This window comes from Natrix helvetica, assembly GCF_964273705.1.
Source record: "Natrix helvetica genome assembly, chromosome: 3".
In the NCBI taxonomy this organism is placed as follows: domain Eukaryota; kingdom Metazoa; phylum Chordata; class Lepidosauria; order Squamata; family Natricidae; genus Natrix; species Natrix helvetica.
This window is the reverse complement of record NC_138549.1, coordinates 103936616-103955914: the sequence shown is the minus strand read 5'-3', so window position 1 is coordinate 103955914 and position 19299 is coordinate 103936616. Positions and strand designations below refer to the sequence as shown.

The following is a 19299-nucleotide window of genomic DNA, read 5'->3' as shown; positions in this document are numbered from 1 at the left end:
ACTTCCAGGATCCCTCAAAACTGGCCATGCTGATTGGCACTGCTCGCATTATATTGCTATTATTAAACATTATCTGCAAATTTTCTGCTTTAGGCATCAACTCACCTGTTCTGAGTTATGATGCTAATAATGTTGGCAGGGCAAATGGGACCAACACTAGGCTGGATTTTCTATATGAAAGAATGGTTCTTTCTCAAGCAGTAGTGGGTGAATGGTGCTTTTTTTAATTAATTGATTGAAGATTTTGATCAAACTCTCTATTCGAGTCACAGCATTATACAGCAATTATCCTCTTTTCTGAACAAAGCTTTCCTTAGCTACCCAAGAGGTTGTTAACAAAGGAAATCCCAGCCTTCCTTCCATTTTACACTGCCAAGGATGGTCTCAATGATTGCTGGCATGGACAATCTAGCCTTTCTAGGTTTCTAATAAAGAGACAGTGGCATCCTTGGTGCTCTCTGAACTAAGTACACTGATGATGTAACCTAGTTTGGTAATGAAATGTCTACAAGAAAACCACCAAGCTTAGAGAGCACCAAGGACCCCACGGTTCAACCGTGACCTACAAATATTCTCTTCTATCAGTGCAGAGACACTTGGCCTTTCCTCATCTCTACCTCAGGATACACTGAGACAATAGCATTTCATCCAGTCAGCATTCACCAAATTACCTTATCCCATCTTAATGTGCTTAAAATGATCCTTTCTACCTGGTGGTAGTGGGATGCGGTGGCTCAGTGGCTAAGACGCTGAGCTTGTCGATCAGAAAGGTTGGCAGTTCAGCGGTTCAAATCCCTAACACCGCGGTAACGGAGAGAGCTCCCGTTACTTGTCCCAGCTTCTGCCAACCTAGCAATTCAAAAGCATGTAAAAACGCAAGTAGAAAATAGGAACCACCGTTGTGCGACTACGTCTTTTAGTCTTGCCGGCCACATGGCTAGAGAGACAGCGTTGGCTCTTTGGCTTTGAAATGGAGATGAGCACCGCCCCCTAGAGTCGAGAACAACTAACACATGTGTTTGAGGGGAACCTTTACCTGGTGTCTGGTGGCTCTGGTAGCTCCTTTATTCTTGCTTCTACTACATTCGTTGATAGGAAGCAAACTACTGTGAACTTATGAGTAAACTCATTCTCTTAGCATTTTTTTCTCTTGGAAGAAAAACTAGAGCTATTAGTGAGCGACAGGTTTTTCCCTAGCCTTGCAATACCTTAAGGATTATAATTTCAAGCACATTATTAGAAGGTTTAATCTGATTGATTAAACAGAATGTTTTAAATCATTTTCATGAGTTAATCAGGTAATGCAATATCTGTTTTACAACTTTAATGGATGTGACCTATCAGCTGCTTTGGAAGTAGTCACCTAACCATAGGTAATTATCACTGTCTGCAACTTATACATTTCATTTCCCTCTGGCTTCTCATTTGTTTACTTATTGAGTCACTAATTTTACTTTATCTCTCACCTCACTGTTTTTAAGCTGTGTACACCCCCCACACACGTAACCATCTTAACCACCGGGTAATGAATAGACACCACATACTGATCACAGGGGCTGATCTTGCACAACGCGTTGGCCGACATGCGGTGCGGCTGTGTGAACCTTACCATGGTTGCATGGTTTGACGAAGCGGACGGTACTCCGCAGAGATTTACAGTGCAAGACAATCCACTCCCCCCGTCGTGAAAAGTGTGAACCAAATCCCCGAGGGCTTCGCTGCGCAGGCCAACACCGCTGCCGCCCTGGAAATCACTTCATCAAATGCCCGAATGAAATCCTAACTCTAGTCCTGGGCGGAGCAAGCGGAGTGGAGTGGGGGGGGGGGGACTTTAAGAAAAGTTCTTCAAAGGAAGGTGTTACGTGTTCGTTTCAACAGGTGGGGGAGGGGGACTTTGAAGACCCAGTTCTGCAAACCGCCGGCTGGGTGAAAGGGAAAGTTTCCGAAAGCCGTGAGGGGGAAGAAGCGAGCGCGCGAGGCTGGCCCGGCCTCGCCATTCCCAATCCAGTCATTGTTGTGCAGAAGAGCCGACGCACAGCTTGGTGGCACCAGACACCTCCCTTTCCCCCCTGGCTGACTCCGATCCCGGCCCTGACGCTTCCTCAGCCTCTTTCAGCTCCGGAGTTTGCCGCTCACCGCAGCCCCAGCGCTGTTTTCAATCCGCAGCCCAAGCCGAGCTCCCAGTCTCCCCGAACGCAGCGCGCGCGAGTGAGCGAGCGAGGCGAGAGCGCGCGCAGCGTCCCTCTGCCCCATCTCTCGGCGAGGAAGCTTCCCGGCCGCTCGCTTCGAACTAACCGAGCCGTTCCCTTGGAAGCAAGCGCCCCCAGGGCTCGTGATTGGCGGCCTCCGCGTGGAGCTTTTGGCCGCCTCTCCCCGGAGCCCCGAGGCGTAGCAGCCGCCTGCCCCTCCCTCTCTGCCTCCCGCCCGCCTTCAACCCCGCACCGAAGTTTGGGAAGCGTCGGGGAAAGTTTGTGAGTCGCGCTCGGGGAAGGAAAGCAGCCGCCGCCGTCGCCAGCATCATGGCGAGCAGGCCAGCCGGGTCGGAGGAGGCCGCCCGACCAGCTCCCTACTCCTCCGGCGGCTCGGTTCTCCCCCGGAGAAGGGACGGCGGCGTACAGCGGCCCCTGTGGATCGTCTGCATGGCACTTTTCTGGAGACTCGGCGCCGCCGACTCGGAGTTTTCCATTCTGGATGAAGCGCAAGTTTTGGCCACTCAGATGAGAAAACTAGCTGCGGAGGAGTTGGGCGTCGTTACTATGCAGGTAGATAATATTTCCTATTTGCCCCGAATATTGTCGTTTTCTTTTCCTTCTTCCTGATTTTCTTTTCCTCCCCTTTCCTTTTTTTAAACCTCCCCTGGCTTTCTTCCCCTCTCCCCCCCCCCCCCCGTTTCCCTCCATCTACTTTAGAAGCTCTTCCTTTCCCCCATCCCTTGTTTAGTAGTTGATGCTTCTCCAGAGACTCCGTCTGCCTCTTCTTAAAATGCCTTGGTGCAAAAGCAGCTTCGGCGCCTCAATTTTATAAGGTATCTCTTGGCCGAAGGTTCTCCCCATCCTTCGTTGGGAGGTGGCGGGACGGGGACGGGGACGGGGACGAAGGAAAGTTTCTCCATGATCAGAACGTGCGTTTTCTCACGACCGCTTACTGACTTCTGATCCGGGCAGCCTCCCGTACCCTTTCATAGGAGAGCATCGATGAATGCTGAAACACGATCTCCTGGATTTAGCCTGCTGCCTCCTGGGCAGAGAGATACTTTCGAGGGTGGGAGGCAAGGGAGAGAAGCTTGCAACTGGGCATTCTGCATACTTTCGGTCTGCCTTCAAAAATTCGGTGAAATATATATAAATATATATATATGCTACCTTGAAGAGTTTAGACGGAAATCCGAATCTTTTTGCAGGTATCTAGTTTCGGCTGATTGGAAAACACCCAGTTGTCGTAAATAACTGAAGGTTTAACTAAGTGTGAAACCAAAAACCGGAACGAGGTTTCATTGTTTAGTGCCGCTTTCTCCTGAAAACCAAGTTTGACCAAGTTTTCTTCGGAAAGAAAATTAATGAAAAGCATTAAAACTCTGCCTCGGCACTCGGATATTTTAGCGACCTGTTTATTGGGACTAAATCATGGCTAGGTTTGCAATTTCTCTTTTTGCATCGCAAGTGCTTTAATTATTTGAAGTATGGCTCAAATTGGCCACTTTATGATAGCTGCTAAAGAGGTGGGAAAGGAAGGCCTTGTTTTGGAAAAATATTCTCACGGTGCACACATCACCCATATTTTAAAGCCAGCAACAGATTTGAGAGGCAAAAAAAAAAAAAGAAGATTTGAGATAGCAAAGGGGTAGATACAAAATGTCAGGATTATAAATGGAAATATGCTTCAGATAGACATAATTTACTTTTCTAATTTAAGGATCTAAGTTAACAAGTTCATTTCTTTCCTGAAAAAAACTCATTTCCTGACCCTGGATAATTTGCTTCAGTTCAGAGGGAGCCAGATGATTAGTAATTATGGTCTATCCCTGCCTTTGTGGTTGCATATTAATGACAGTTTGAGTATTGTCCTTGCTGCAAAGGAGGCTAATAGCTGTGTTACTGCCACCAAGGGCCAGCTCCCTGGACAAAAGGTGAAATTGGATCCCCAACACCCTGCAAATGCAAGTAGTCAGTGGCAAAGGCAGTTTTTAAAGCCTCCGAGATTGAAAAGGAGACACTTCTATGGAAGCAGCAGGGGTCTGTGCCCAAATGGCTCTTTATCTTCTTCAGACCCGCTCCCTTCCATTATCTTTTGAAATATTTTTGTTTCGCTTCCCTCCTGGGGCTCTGCCTTTGTCAGTTCTTCTCTTCCTGGCCTTTATAGTAAGAAGCCATGCATTAAAATGACTTCGCTTAACAAGGTAGATAGTAGTAAATTATTGATACACTGAACTATGGAGAATTCACAAGTCACTCCTTGCAAGAGCCGAAAGACGAAGATGTGTTTCTCCCTCTGAGAAGCCTATGTATACTCTGTGGTCTCTTGCAAATCTGTTAAGGATTATTGCAGGTTTTTGTTTTTTGTGTGTGTAAATGTGTAGTGAAACTGGATCCCTTCATTTGAAGAACTTTGCATATCTTTGGGTATGTATGAGACCTCTTTTAATCCAATCAAGATGTATTAACCATATGCACATTGATTACATGATGCTTTCAAATGTGTAATTTAAACATATTTAGCTAATAAAACGCCTGTCTTTAGGAATGGCAGATTTTAAAAATTTATTGGTTTCAATAAAAATACCCATTGCAAATTCTAGCTATAGCCTGCTATTCATAAGGGAAAAGTTTAAAGGCAGATACCCTCAATAGATTAAAACACTTTTATTAATACTTATATGTTGTTCATTTTAGAGGAACCTATTTGTGTTATAAAAGCTTCTGTTTGAAATGAGGACTGTGATTTCTGAAGTCGAGACTGCGTTATTTTAGAAGGCTGTGATTTTATTGGCTTCTGGTAATAAGTCGGCAAATATTCTGGTTACACTAAAAATCTCCAGTTGTAACAATGGTATATGATAGGATTGCCCTATAGTTCTAAGTGTGGACAGATGTCCTATGATTGGAATAGCTATACAAGAACGGACATTTACTTAATTACAAATCTTCTCTGAGTCGCTGGAGCAGTATAGAAGAAAACCTACAAAGATGGCTAAGATAATTGAGGTAAAAGAAATTATAAGGATAAGGTTTAGAATAGATTGTGATACAGGTGAAATAAAATAAGTTTAGATGAAAGGTAGTACTGAAGAAAAAATATATATTGTAGATATTTTGGATCTGACCCTGAATATTTTAGTAGGGATACAGCTGTTTGGGGAAGTTAAGATAGATAAAGGTCTGGAGGTAATTGTGTAAGTTAAAAAAAGGAAAGTACTGTATGTGACACAAGCAGAAGATGAAAATAGAAAAAGTAGGTAGCCACTCCCAAGTTCATGGGACCAATGAGGAGAGGCTCTATAGCTGAATTATTATGAAAGGCGTTGTGGTGTTTATTCTAACTCTGAAGAACCATGTTTTGATCTATTGTGAAATTTTGGCCCCAGGGTAGGCTGAAATATCAGGATCTGGGGAAGTGTACTGAGAGGTTGACTTCATAAAATTTGCATGTGTGGGAATTATACAAGATTTCCTATGAGGAATATGAGATGTTTTTCATTCCTTCATAAATGGATGAAGAACAATGGCCAAATCTCTTTTGGAAAGGTGAGAAGAAAAATCAAGGGAGCATTTTGTGCCAGAAACCACCATGATGTGAACATGTATATAAGACCAAAATGCTGCAAGATGCAGAATGCTTTTTAGAAATTAGGTGAACTGTCTGCCTAGATTATAGCTGTCAATAGGGGTTCTCCCCCTTTGTGTTTAATGTAGTATCCCAATTCCAATACCAGATATTATGAAAAATGTAGTTTTTTGTGTGTGAGAATAATACCTTTTCTTCAGATGATAAGGATTCATATACTTATATACCGTAGTGGAAAATATTCACATTTATTGCATAGGAAGTTAAGGTTGGGACAGGAATATATTATCCTAAATAGTAAGCCGCAATTAAGATTTGTTTATGTATTCATGGCAATATAATTAATGCTTTGATCAAGTATTGATATAACTGTGTAGCTACTTTTAGATTTTGCATGCCTCATGCTTTATTTTTGATTTAAATGGGAAAATATAGCTTTTATGCTTGGCATAATAGAATGTAAAATGTAGTCCATATTTTGATACAAGTTTAAAACTTAATTGTTAATTGAAGTTTACAAACAAGATATCTTAACAAGATTCTTAATTAGGTACAAAACAATGCTTCTAATTTGATACACATGAACATAGATATTACTTTGTCATATAATGTAAAATGCCAACGTTTTACTTCATTCTTCCTGTTGAAAAGGTTTCTACAATAGCATTCAATGCATGGTTTAGCATTGACAATAGATACCATGTTCATAGATTTGTGCCAAATAATGTGGCAAAACGTGGCTGGCCATTAAATGTAAAAAAAAAAAGTGTCTGCAATTTTTAATTTGGATGGTTGCTTATAGTCCTTCCCCCAACCTCCCCCACTTTAAAAGTAACAATTCTTGTTGCTGAAATACAGTATATAATTTGCACTTTGGAAAAGTTTGGTTCACCTGGACATATACTTAAAGGACATATGGGAGCATTTTGCAGTAATGATAAGAATATTTGTTTCTTGAAACTCAGTGATATATGAATTATGCACATTTACCTGGAATGAATCCCATTGAGTTAAGAAAGGCTGACTTCAAAATAAACATGCATAAAACCAGGTGGATTAACTAATATGCTGGCATTAACACTTGCCTACATCACATTTAACTCTAGATTTTTCAGCTGAATGTGTGTATGGTTTAAACTTGAAAGGCATTATTTGAATTGGTACTGGGTGATAACCAAGGTGATTCACTTCTCATTCATATGTACATTAAATGCTGTCTGTTCAGAATGATAATCACATATGCGACATCATAGGAAATCTTATACATAGGTGTGCTGTGAGTGAGGCATGCATATCTGCTGATCCCTTTTTCTAAATAATGAAAAATAGCTTCAGGTGATTCCCAGCTTGATCTCAAGAAATCTAGATGGGTCATTCTTTTCATACTATGACATGTTCTGCTTAGAATGTGACCTGCTTTTTTAATACCTTTGCTTTGTTTTTCTCTGTCAGTCTGGGAATCACCTGTAATCTTTTTTTTTTATTTGTGTACATTTTTAAAGATCTGGAGGGTGTTTTCTTTGTATTTGTATTTAAATTGATCCAACTAGTTCACATGCCAATCTTGGAATTATCTATAAAATAGAAGAACAGAATTTGCTGACAAGATGGATCAGCAGCATACACAAAGGTCATGCTTCATGTCAATATTGTAAGAATTGATCATTTCATGTTGATTTAATCCTGCTATTTGTCTTGGATGAAAGCCATCTCTTAAAATCATTGTTAAAATATATGCAGCCTGGAAAATAATTGCATCGACACTTTGGCTAGAACAATTCACTACTTTGGATTTATATTGTACATCTTTTGTTCATGGCAAGGACTGCAGTGGCCAGCAAATCTCTGTTGCATAGGCAGGAAAATGAGGCCAGTGAATATTCTGCTATTTCTATTATAAACCTTGTGTCAGGAATCTCCTGATTCAAGTATCATCTTGAGAAATGGGGTGGGATTACTTTAATTCTGAGCTGTTCCCCTGTCTCTTTGGTACAAGATGTCATTGGGATTAAATCATGTGGTGTGAAACAAGGCGGTGTTTAGTTCTGTTAATCTGCTTGTCTAGTGAGTTGAATCCTGAATAGTCACATAATAAAATACTGGTCAGGGTTGATATTGATTGAAGCAATGTAATATAAATCCGGTAAATAAACATATAAATAAAATGGATCTTCCTGAGGATCACCAACTGATTAAAACCATCTCAATTTGCAGCAAACCAGGCAGCAAATAAATATTATAAATGAAATAAAGAAATGAATACATCACACAATGAAAGGATGTCAAGTATTTGAGTTAGTCTTGGGTTTTTAAACTTTAATGGTCAAATATAGAGACAGGGTGGTTCTTTAGGTTTATGTTTAGTTGTATTGTCTGACAGGCATAGGGTCAGCAGTCATGAGAAGCAATGCAAGAATTTATAGGCTTTTGGTTTGACCCTATAGATTTTTTCTCCCTATATTAACCAAACAAGATACACACCTCATAGAACTGCTGAAAAAATGTTTGGTGGGTTCCATTATGTGTATTTTGTTATACTTTCTTTTCCTATTATTCTTGTATGTCTTTCCAACTCTTAATAAGTTTTTAGTGTTACCTAGCTCACATTAGAAAGGGAAAGTTTGAAGTAGTAGTACAGTATTCCATAGTAGCAGTATGGTATTAACTGCATCAGATTTCTACTTAATGAAGGAGAAATAGATTTGACATATACAAGGGTCAGCAGTTCATTTCCAAGTTGGGAGTACCTAATAACAGGATGAAGTATTTTGCTGGCTGGAGATTTAGAGTAGTAAGAATTGCTAGGTTGCCAAAAATTGTCAACACTTTTTGACATAGTACTGCTTTTAACATTAGTATATACTGTATATTTGGCTTGAAGTGGTTCTGTTATACATTCTACATTCATTGTATTTCTAGCCAAAGCCTTACGCATTGCTATTTATAGTATTATTTTAACATTAATAAAGCTGAAAGAAATATAAGAAGGGGGCATTTCTGTTTCTTGTTCATTTCTTTTGTGTGTTTAGCAATACTTGGACTATCTGTTAGGGTAAGTGAAATTATTCTAGTTTATCCCAAACAGTTAAACTTTATAAGAGAGGCAAAAGTGAACAAATGAATATTGCTGTAATCCCACAATAGCTGATAAAGTATATAACTACAATTAGAAATTACTCAACTTAGGTACTGTATGGTTTTAGCTTTAATTAGCTTTAATTTTTTTCTGTAATGTGATACTAGGTGTTATAGTATAGTTAAGAGAAGGGGTACAGGTTTTCCACGAGAGCGTTGAATGCTTTCCAAACAGAATTTTCATTTTAAATAATAACATGAAGGAAGAAATGGTTGAATACACAGAGATGAACTGTGAATTTAATTTACATAAAATCCAGTCAAATGTGGTCATTATCATGATCTTCCACTTGCCTACTTTTGGAATGCAGGTTCTGGTATGCAAGTCAAAAGGACAAGAACATCCTGTGTCTAGAAACAGATTAGAGTATAAGCTGCTATAAAAATGCTCATTTTGGGAACAAGAAAATATAAACTATGCAAATAAATTAATGATTGCAATTTGCTTACAAATTATATAAGATTCACAAATTGTGACATAGTGATGGTTTTATATTTAGCATTATCACTTAAGTCTTATATACCGCTTCATAGTGCTTTTACAGCCTTCTCTAAGCGGTGTACAGAGTCGGCATATTGCCCCCAACCATTTGGGTCCTCATTTTACCCACCTCAGAAGGATGGAAGGCTGAGTCAACCTTGAGCCTGGTGAAATTCAAACTGCCAAACTGCAGGCAGCCGGCAGGCAGCAGAAGTAGCCTGCAGTATTCCATTCTAATCACTGCGCCACCATGGCTCTATTTCTTTATTATATTATATTATATTATATTATATTACATTACATTACATTACATTACAATACAATACAATACAATACTATACTATACTATACTATATTATATTATATTATATTATAACGATGGCGAACCTTTTTTGGCTCGCGTGCCACAAGTGGGGGGAGCGCAGGGGGGTTGTGTGCACGCATGCCGCACCCAGAATGCAATGTGCGACACCCCCCCAGTGCGCATGCGCGCACAACGCACGACCCCCCATTTTTACATGCTTTTTTCGCCCTCCCCAGGCCCCAGAGGCTTTATAGGAGCCTGGGGAGGGCGAAAAGAGCCTCCCCTGCCCCCCCGGAGACCCTCCGGAGTCTTCAGGGACCGTCCGGAGGCTTCCCTGAAGCCTTCGAAGTGCTTAAAACCACCCTCCGAGCAAACCGGAAGTGACTTCGGGTTTGCTCGGAGGGTCGTTTTAAGCGCTCCGAAGGCGTCAGGAAAGCTTCTGGACAGTCCCTGAAGCCTTCGGAACGCTTAAAACCACCCTCCGAGCAAACCGGAAGTGACTTCCGGTTTGCTCGGAGACTTGTTTTAAGCGTTCCGAAGACTTCAGGGAAGCCTCCGGACGGTCCCTGAAGCCTCCGGAGGGCCTCCGGGGGGCGGGGGAGGCTCTTTTTGCCCTCCCCAGGCTCCTATAAAGCCTCTGGAGCCTGGGGAGGGCGAAAAATGGCTTTTAAAACACGCTGGCCAGCTGACAGGGCAGCACCTCACATGGCCTGACAAATGGCTTCGCGTGCCACTTGTGGCACGTGTGCCATAAGTTATTATTATATTATATTATATTATATTATATTATATTATATTATATTATATTATATTATATTATATTATATTATATTATATTATATTATATTATTATATTTATTATATTATATTATATTATATTACAATATATTATATTATAATATATTATAATATATTATAATATATTATAATTATAATTATTATATTCCCACCTTTTTTACTTCATAAGTAACTTAAAGTGGCAAACATATGTAATACTCCATATTTTAGTATTTTATATTTTATATTAATTTACTTCATTGTATTATTTATTTATTTTATATCCCACCTTTGGTTATTTTAATAAATAACTCAAGATGGCAAACGTATTATCCAAGATACTTTCCTCCTCCTATTTTCTCCAGAACAACAATCTGTGAGGCAGGTTAGACTTATCTTGAGCCAGTCGTAATTACAAACTACATGGTGCAATTAGGTAATGTCGAAGTTATTTTGACATCCTCATGGATTGAAAGACAGGGCTGTGAATCGTGAATTATTTGTCAATATATGAACATTTATTATATTAACACTTTGGATTGAACAAATCCTGATTTAACATTTATCAGCTAAATTAAACTTTGGCCTATATGTGGATTATGCTAGTTTTCAAATATTTAATGTCAAGTGAAATGGGCCAGTTTAATAAATCACAGCCTTTTTGTAGTTTCTGGTTGCCATACAATTTCCATCCCTTTTTAAAATCAGTTGGATATTTAAAGAAACCAAAAGCAACCCAAAATGTTACAGCTGATAAATCTGTATGGAACCATTTTCCCTACAAAAACAATCTGCAGTGTAGTAATTAGAATTGAAGGAGCGAAGTAAAAAAACCATCTGGTTTACATGATTGTGTGTTGGTTCAGTTCCAACCATAACAGCCTTTTTAAAATGCTCCAAGAATGCCCCAAGTCTACAACAGTTTTTCATCCTATCCTCTTACGCTTTTTTTGAGAGGGGAGGGTAACCAAACATTTTGGAAAGATGGAACAAGGTCCTGATGGAAAAGCAGTTAATATTGTTATGCTTAGGAGAACAAATCTGAATTGTTAATTAGGCTTTAGTTGTTTCTTTGGCGCATCAAGGCATCATTAGCGATATAAGTCTTGTTGCATTTAGCAGAGAGTGACATTTCGCTTCAAACACAGAGAATGCAGCTGTCCTGCGCTGATAAAAGTTGCCAAACGTGGTGCAGCAAGGTGGATTCGTTGATAATTAGCTGTCCCATTTCACTGCTGTGTTGAAGGACCCTGCCGGTCATGTACCAAAAAGAGAGAGAACGAGAGAAAACAAGAGTTATTAATTGGGAGAAAATCCAAAAGCTTCACTCCAGCTATCGCAGGGCTGATAAGATATTTTGTTAAGAAAACACATATACAATAAGTAGTGTAAATGTTAGGTACAGCTTCTTAAGAAGACATGGATGTACTAATTTAGTCGACTGGAAAGAATATAGGCTGTGATGATCCCTTCTTGAATATCAAAAGAATAGCTTTGGCCCAAGCAATCTCAGCAAATTGGGGTAGCAGATACCTATAGTCTAATATGTCTGAATGAAAGATGTGCTTCATATGGATTACACATACTCCTGGGTCTATTGTATGAGGAGGAAAAGGATCCCAGGGTGGTGCAGTGATTAGGGACTAGAAACAAGGGTATCTTGGTTTAAAAGCAGTTTTACTGGTTGACATCATAGGTAGATCTCATTGAATGAGAATTATCAGAGTTATGATGGAGGATTTATCACTGTTCCTCTTAGTTGCGGTTGTCTTAACAACTCCATAGAAACAGGATTGCAATTTAAAGGGCATTTGGCAACTAGATAACAATTATGATGGTTGTGATCGCACAGTTGTGTGATCACCATTTGTGGCTTACCTTGCTAAATTCCAACAAAGTCAATGGGGCAGTTGGCAGGAGGTGGCAAATGGGATCATATGACATCGCACTTAGCAGTTTGGGATTTGCTTGGTGATGGCAATTTAAACTGCTCTTTTAAGTTGGCATGATAGTGTGACATTGCGATTTACAACTTCATCACTTACAGATGGAGTTGCCAATTTCTATTACCATTGTTAAGCAAGGACTACTTGTACAGCGATTGCTAAACTGGAGTAGGAAACCTGAATGTAGCTTCTGCAGCTTAACCCTGTCCCCGCCCCAAAACCTAGTCTTTGAGGTCATGCCCAGCAATTTAGCAACACAGTGTTTTAATTTTAGTGGCTCAGTTTATTTTGCTTTTTTCCCTCCCCAATCAGAATTATGGTACTGGAAATGGAAAGGATGTGTAGATGGAGATGAAAAATGAAGCAGGGTGGGGCCTGATCAATATTGGATGAGAGATTATCATAAAATACCAGAGCTGTTGACAAGGTCTAATGCCCTTCAGTTTTTACTTACAATGTAGTTTCTTATACATTTGAAATGATTCTTATAATATAGCGAGGAATTGATTATTCTATTTTCTTTTTACTTTTAGTTTAAAAATGTAGGATAGGATCAATAAAACTATTAAGGAGAAACATTAACTTAAAGTTTTGTCTGGCAACTTTTCATCAGTTTAAGGATGCAGCATGGCATTCTGATCTGTTTTGAGTCAACATCTTGACTGTCAGTAATAGACAGGCACGAGACCAAATCTAGTTTTTTTTATGATCCTTTGGTTATTACCTGAAAAAAGAAAAAGTATTAGGATTGTCTTCATTTTGACCGGAAGCATTTTTTTGACAGAAAGATCTTGTATAGATTTAGGGTCAAATTAAAATATAATTGCTTGCCAACTGGGGTGGGTGGGATCCCATCATTTTAAGTAGAGAATTATGCTGTGCGTTGCATGTCAAAACATCAGTACTATTTGGAATTTCATTCTAATACACGTTTGCAGCAAAACACTTCTACGCTTGTGAAAAAAAGTTAATACATTTTCTGTGTTTCTCCTTGAAAAATAATAATTTTTGAGATATAGTTGAGAGGAAAATGGCTTGCTCTAAATCCAGATATTTTAATATTCAAGTATTTTAAGGGAGCCTTTACCAGTCCTCAATATGCCTGCCAATACATCTGCCAGATGTAACATTAAATTATCTTCATACTAACCCTTAACCATTAGTAAAATTCAACTGTCATTAGTCTGAAACAAGATTGGTCAGAAAACAGGATGTGCATCAATAAGAAGAGGGATTGTATGCAAAAAACTCTCTTCCTATAACTTTTTTTGGTTTGAAATGTTTCTTTGCTTATCCAAATAACTTCTTCAGATTGAAAGTCTTTGGGTAGCAGTGAAATGTTTCAACCCAAAAAAGAAGTCCAGTTGCCATGCCTCAATGTCCAAACAACTTTACAAGAATTACTGAAAATCTTCATGGATGTCTTCCTATAATATACTTTGTAACCTTTACTTGCACAAGCAAAACTTTTCTACACTATCAGAAAAACTTCGATATTTGTTATGGGAAATATATGAATGTTTAGCTACTATACATTCTCAACTCTCTTAAAAATCAAAACTAAGTGCATTTATTTTTCTTCTGCTTTTTATATCTAGCCTGGTTGATATTATAATCCACTTTCTTGGTTCAGGGAGGAAATGGGCTTAATAAAAACAGCAAAGAGAAGTATCTAGATCTGATACCTGTACTTGATGAAGTACTGCTTATGAAACTAGTCTGAACTAACCCTAAAATATAGGTAGTCTTCAGCTTATGACCACAATTGAGGTCAAAATTTATGTTGCTAAGTGAGACAGATTTAAGTTTTGCCCCATTTTACAATCTTTTTTGCCACCGTTGTTAAGTGAACCACTGCCAATGTTAAGTTAGTAACACATTCGTTAAGTGAATCCAGCTTCCCCATTGATTTTATTTCTCAGAAAGTTGCAAAAGGTGATCACATGACCCTGGGACACTGCCACTGTCATAAATATGAACCAGTTGCCAAGCATCTGAATTTGACCACATACCATGAGGCCGCTGCAATGGTTATAAATGTGAAAAATGGCCATGTCACTTTTTTCAGTGCCGTTGTAACTTTGAATGGTCATTAAATGAGCTGTTGTAAGTTGGGGACTATTTGCATGCAGGCTTGATTATGTTTCTTAACCTTGTGAGTATCTATTGGGAAAATGTAACTTGTGTCTGAGATGTCTTGAAGATATGTATCTAAGCTTGTTTGCCTGCCTGAATTAATTAATTAATTGGTATCTGACCAGTTAACTCAAGGTGGCGAACATACTTAATATTTCTTCTTCCTCCTATTTGTCAATCAGCTGTCTTTCATGGCTAAGGCAGGATTTGAACTCAGGGTCTCCCAATTTCTAGCCTGGTGCCTTAACCGTTAGACCAAACAGGCTCTCATTATTCTGTTTATTTTTCCTGTAGCAAACTTCATTTTGCTAAACTTCAAAGCATATTTGGCTTTGTGACATATTTGTAGTCTATGGTTTCTAAAGATTTCATTTCAGATGCATTCAGTTATGAAATAACTTTTCATAATTCCCATCAATGCCACTTTGCCCCTTGTGTTATGAATTTCGGTATTGTAATACAGTGTTTTGGTTTGGGACTAGATAGAACTTGAGTGAATGCTGATATGACGTTCATATTGAAATGGTACTATTATTTCAACATTGTCAGTACAGGATTGAAAATTTATGAACAATGTGTATAGCAGTGTGCAGCAACATACACATGACAGTCTTAAATATTGCCCACAAAATTAAATTTAAAAATAATAGACATTTTTGTTGGAAAATCCCAGGCCATTTGTGAGATTTTAGAGTAAGTTTGCAAGACATTTTGCAAGACTTGAGAATTTCATGAAACATTTTTTAAAAATACATTAGTACTGTCTCAATTGTGCAGTGGTGTCTACTATCTGAAAAAGTTTCCAATTCCAATTTTAAATATGGACACTAAGAATTGCAATGCAGTTGATATAAAAATGATTTTTAAATTCTTTCCAATTATATTTGCTAAGTCAAAAGTTAAACAACTGCAAATAGTCAGGATTCAAGAAAAACAATTGTCAGTGATTTGCTGCTTTCTCTTGATTATAGAAGTCAGCCAAATTTTTATTTTTATTTCTAATACCTTTTTCATCATCTTATAAGGTCAGGAATCCAGGTTACACGAAGGGCTTTTACATCTTGTAAGAAATGCAATAGTATAATGAACTCGCATTGATTAAAAAATGGATAAGATTACAGCTGTTCTTAGTTTTTGTACTTTTTTGTACTTGATGTAATTTGTTTGCAAATGAGTTGAAAAGTATAGTATAGGAAATATTTTGTATACATTGCAGGCAATGGCATTTTACAACTCTTGTCCAAATCAGGCTATTCTGTCCACTGGTAAATACAAGTACCGTATTTTTCACCTTATAAGACGCACTTTTTTACTCCAAAAAAGAGGGTAAAAATCTGAGTGCGTCTTGTAAGCCGAATGTAGCCACTGGGTCATCTGAAAATGGGGCAGGCAAAGAGGGGGCTGCAGAGATCGTGATGGCTGGAAAGGAGAGAGGTTTCGCTTTCAGAGCTCCCGCTCGGCTGGGCTCCCGAGAGGGCTTAGGCGGTGGTGGCGGGGGCAGCGGCTCCTCACATTGCTGGGGCGCTGCTTTAAGCTGCCCTCCTCCTGCAAACGAAAGGTGCCTCAAGGCTTTGGCTCCTGAGATCGGTGCGCTGCCATCCAAAATGCTGGTACCACGATCGCTGCAGCGCCCGCTTTACCTGCCGCTTCTCTGGCGGTTCCAGGCGGCAGAGATCGTAGTAATAGCATTTTGGATGGCAGCGCACCGATCTCAGGAGCCAAAGCCTTTGAATCAAGTTTGATTGTGTCCCATCTAGCGTTCTCCACCCCCAACCCCAAATCTCTCCGGATCTGCTTATTGCTATTGCTGCTATTGCGCCCAGCTACTGTATCTCTTTGCTGCATGACAGATCCGGGCGGATTGGGGGTGGGTGGGTGGAGAACGCTAGATTGGGAAGTTAAAAACCTAGAACCAAGTTTGATTGTGTCCCATTCTAGGTTTTTAACTTCCCAATCTAGCGTTCTCCACCCACCCACCCCCAATCCGCCCGGATCTGTCATGCAGCAAAGAGATACAGTAGCTGGGCGCAATAGCAGCAATAGCAATAAGCAGATCTGGAGAGATTTGGGGTTGGGGGTGGAGAACGCTAGATGGGACACAATCAAACTTGATTCAAAGGCTTTGGCTCCTGAGATCGGTGCGCTGCCATCCAAAATGCTGGTACCACGATCGCTGCAGCGCCCGCTTTACCTGCCGCTTCTCGGGCGGTTCCAGGCAGCAGAGATCGTAGTAATAGCATTTTGGATGGCAGCGCACCGATCTCAGGAGCCAAAGCCTTTGAATCAAGTTTGATTGTGTCCCATCTAGCATTCTCCACCCCCAACCCCAAATCTCTCCGGATCTGCTTATTGCTATTGCTGCTATTGCGCCCAGCTACTGTATCTCTTTGCTGCATGACAGATCCGGGCGGATTGGGGGTGGGTGGGTGGAGAACGCTAGATTGGGAAATTAAAAACCTAGAACCAAGTTTGATTGTGTCCCATTCTAGGTTTTTAACTTGCTCCGAGTGGAGGGGGACGTGCGAGAAGTGAGAAGTGAAGCCGCCAAAGCTCCCGCCAAAGCTCCCGCCCATGGCAGTGGCGGCGGCACGTCACCCTCCACTCAGAGCATCTGAGCTGGGCACCGCGTTACCCTGCTGGCCCCTCCTCCTCCGCTGTGCTTTTGAGAAGCCATGAGGCTTTTTTCCCCCCTGCTGCCGTCCGCCGCCTTCCTACTGGCTCCCGCGGCTCATGGCTCCTCAAAAGCACAGCAGAGGAGGAGGGGGCAGGGGTAACGGGGCTCAGCTCAGATGCTCCGAACAGAGGGGAAGGCGCCGCCGCTGCTGCCACGGGCGGGAGCCAGTAGGAAGGCGGAGGAGGACAGCAGGGGGAAAAAAGCCTCATGGGGGACGCGCCGCCGCCGGTGCCATGGGCGGGGGCACCAGCGGGAGCTTTGGCGGCTTCACTCCAAGTGTGGTGGTGCTGTTGGAGGAGGAAGAGGAGGCAGCTGTTATTCTGGTGGCGGCAAGGGCTCGTCGTCGGCATCTTCAGCAGCAGCCCTGCCCCCTGTGAAAAAAACTGAAGATGGAGCAGATCCACGCAGATGACGTCGCCGGAACATGACTGGAGGAGGAATTCTGGGAGTTGAAGTCCACAAGTCTTCAAGCTGTCAGGTTTGAAGACCCTGGGTTTTTTTTTTAAGGGTTAAGGGTGCAAGGGTCTTGCAACTTGACAGCTTTAAGACTTGCATGTTTCAATGCCAGAGTTCCTGAGCCAACATGACTGGAGGAGGAACTCTGGGAGGTGAAGTCCACAAGTCTTCAAGCTGTCAAGTTTGAAGACCCCTTGGGTTTTTTTTCCCTAAAGGGTTAGGGATGCAAGGATCTTGTAACTTGACAGCTTTAAGACTTGCATGCTTCAATGCCAGAGTTCCTGAGCCAACATGACTGGAGGAGGAACTCTGGGAGGTGAAGTCCACAAGTCTTCAAGCTGTCAGGTTTGAAGACCCTGGGTTGTTTTTTTTCTAAAGGGTTAAGGGTACAAGGGTCTTGTAACTTGACAGCTTTAAGACTTGCATGCTTCAATGCCAGAGTTCCTGAGCCAACATGACTGGAGGAGGAATTCTGGGAGTTGAAGTCCACAAGTCTTAAAGCTGTCAAGTTTGAAGACCCCTTGGGAGTTTTTTTCCTAAAGGGTTAGGGATGCAAGGATCTTGTAACTTGACAGCTTTAAGACTTGCATGCTTCAATGCCAGAGTTCCTGAGCCAACATGACTGGAGGAGGAATTCTGGGAGTTGAAGTCCACAAGTCTTAAAGCTGTCAAGTTTGAAGACCCCTTGGGTTTTTTTTCCCTAAAGGGTTAGGGATGCAAGGATCTTGTAACTTGACAGCTTTAAGACTTGCATGCTTCAATGCCAGAGTTCCTGAGCCAACATGACTGGAGGAGGAACTCTGGGAGGTGAAGTCCACAAGTCTTCAAGCTGTCAGGTTTGAAGACCCTGGGTTGTTTTTTTTCTAAAGGGTTAAGGGTACAAGGGTCTTGTAACTTGACAGCTTTAAGACTTGCATGCTTCAATGCCAGAGTTCCTGAGCCAACATGACTGGAGGAGGAATTCTGGGAGTTGAAGTCCACAAGTCTTAAAGCTGTCAAGTTTGAAGACCCCTTGGGAGTTTTTTTCCTAAAGGGTTAGGGATGCAAGGATCTTGTAACTTGACAGCTTTAAGACTTGCATGCTTCAATGCCAGAGTTCCTGAGCCAACATGACTGGAGGAGGAATTCTGGGAGTTGAAGTCCACAAGTCTTAAAGCTGTCAAGTTTGAAGACCCCTTGGGTTTTTTTTCCCTAAAGGGTTAGGGATGCAAGGATCTTGTAACTTGACAGCTTTAAGACTTGCATGCTTCAATGCCAGAGTTCCTGACCCAACATTTTGGTTATTAAGCAGGAGCGTTGTTAAGTGATACTATATAACACTTTTAATTAAGCGGGTACTTGAATAAACATAACTTTGAGTTTCAAATAATACTGATTTTGTTGTTGTCTTAGGTGACACCTATGAAAAAAATTCAGGTGCTGCTCAGGCATAAAAATGTGCCGCTCAAATACTATACTTTTCTGCTCACACTGAAAAAAAATTAGAGGGAACATTGCCTGGGTCATCTAAAAATGGGGGACATAAAATTGTTCTTAAACTGCTGTTAACTTTATACAGTTGATATAAAATATTTTACTACAGTATTTGGTTCAGAATCTTTTTTTTCTA

The 19299-nt window shown here is 40.7% G+C and overlaps 1 protein-coding gene across 5 annotated transcripts in view; it reads left to right on the top strand.

The window, feature by feature from the left end:
- The first annotated feature begins 1928 nt into the window (after positions 1-1928).
- CACHD1 (cache domain containing 1) overlaps positions 1929-19299 on the top strand; it is a 150337-nt gene continuing 132966 nt past the window's right edge. The window contains exon 1 of one of the 5 annotated variants that reach the window (XM_081947218.1): positions 1929-2762. In XM_081947218.1, coding sequence (XP_081803344.1) covers positions 2520-2762 — 243 coding nt within the window. In that variant the 5' untranslated portion in view covers positions 1929-2519. Of the gene's footprint in view, positions 2763-2935; positions 3026-4105; positions 4127-4239; positions 4620-19299 lie in introns of those variants that run through there. The other 4 variants (XM_081947219.1, XM_081947222.1, XM_081947220.1 and 1 more) reach the window with 4 other exon arrangements.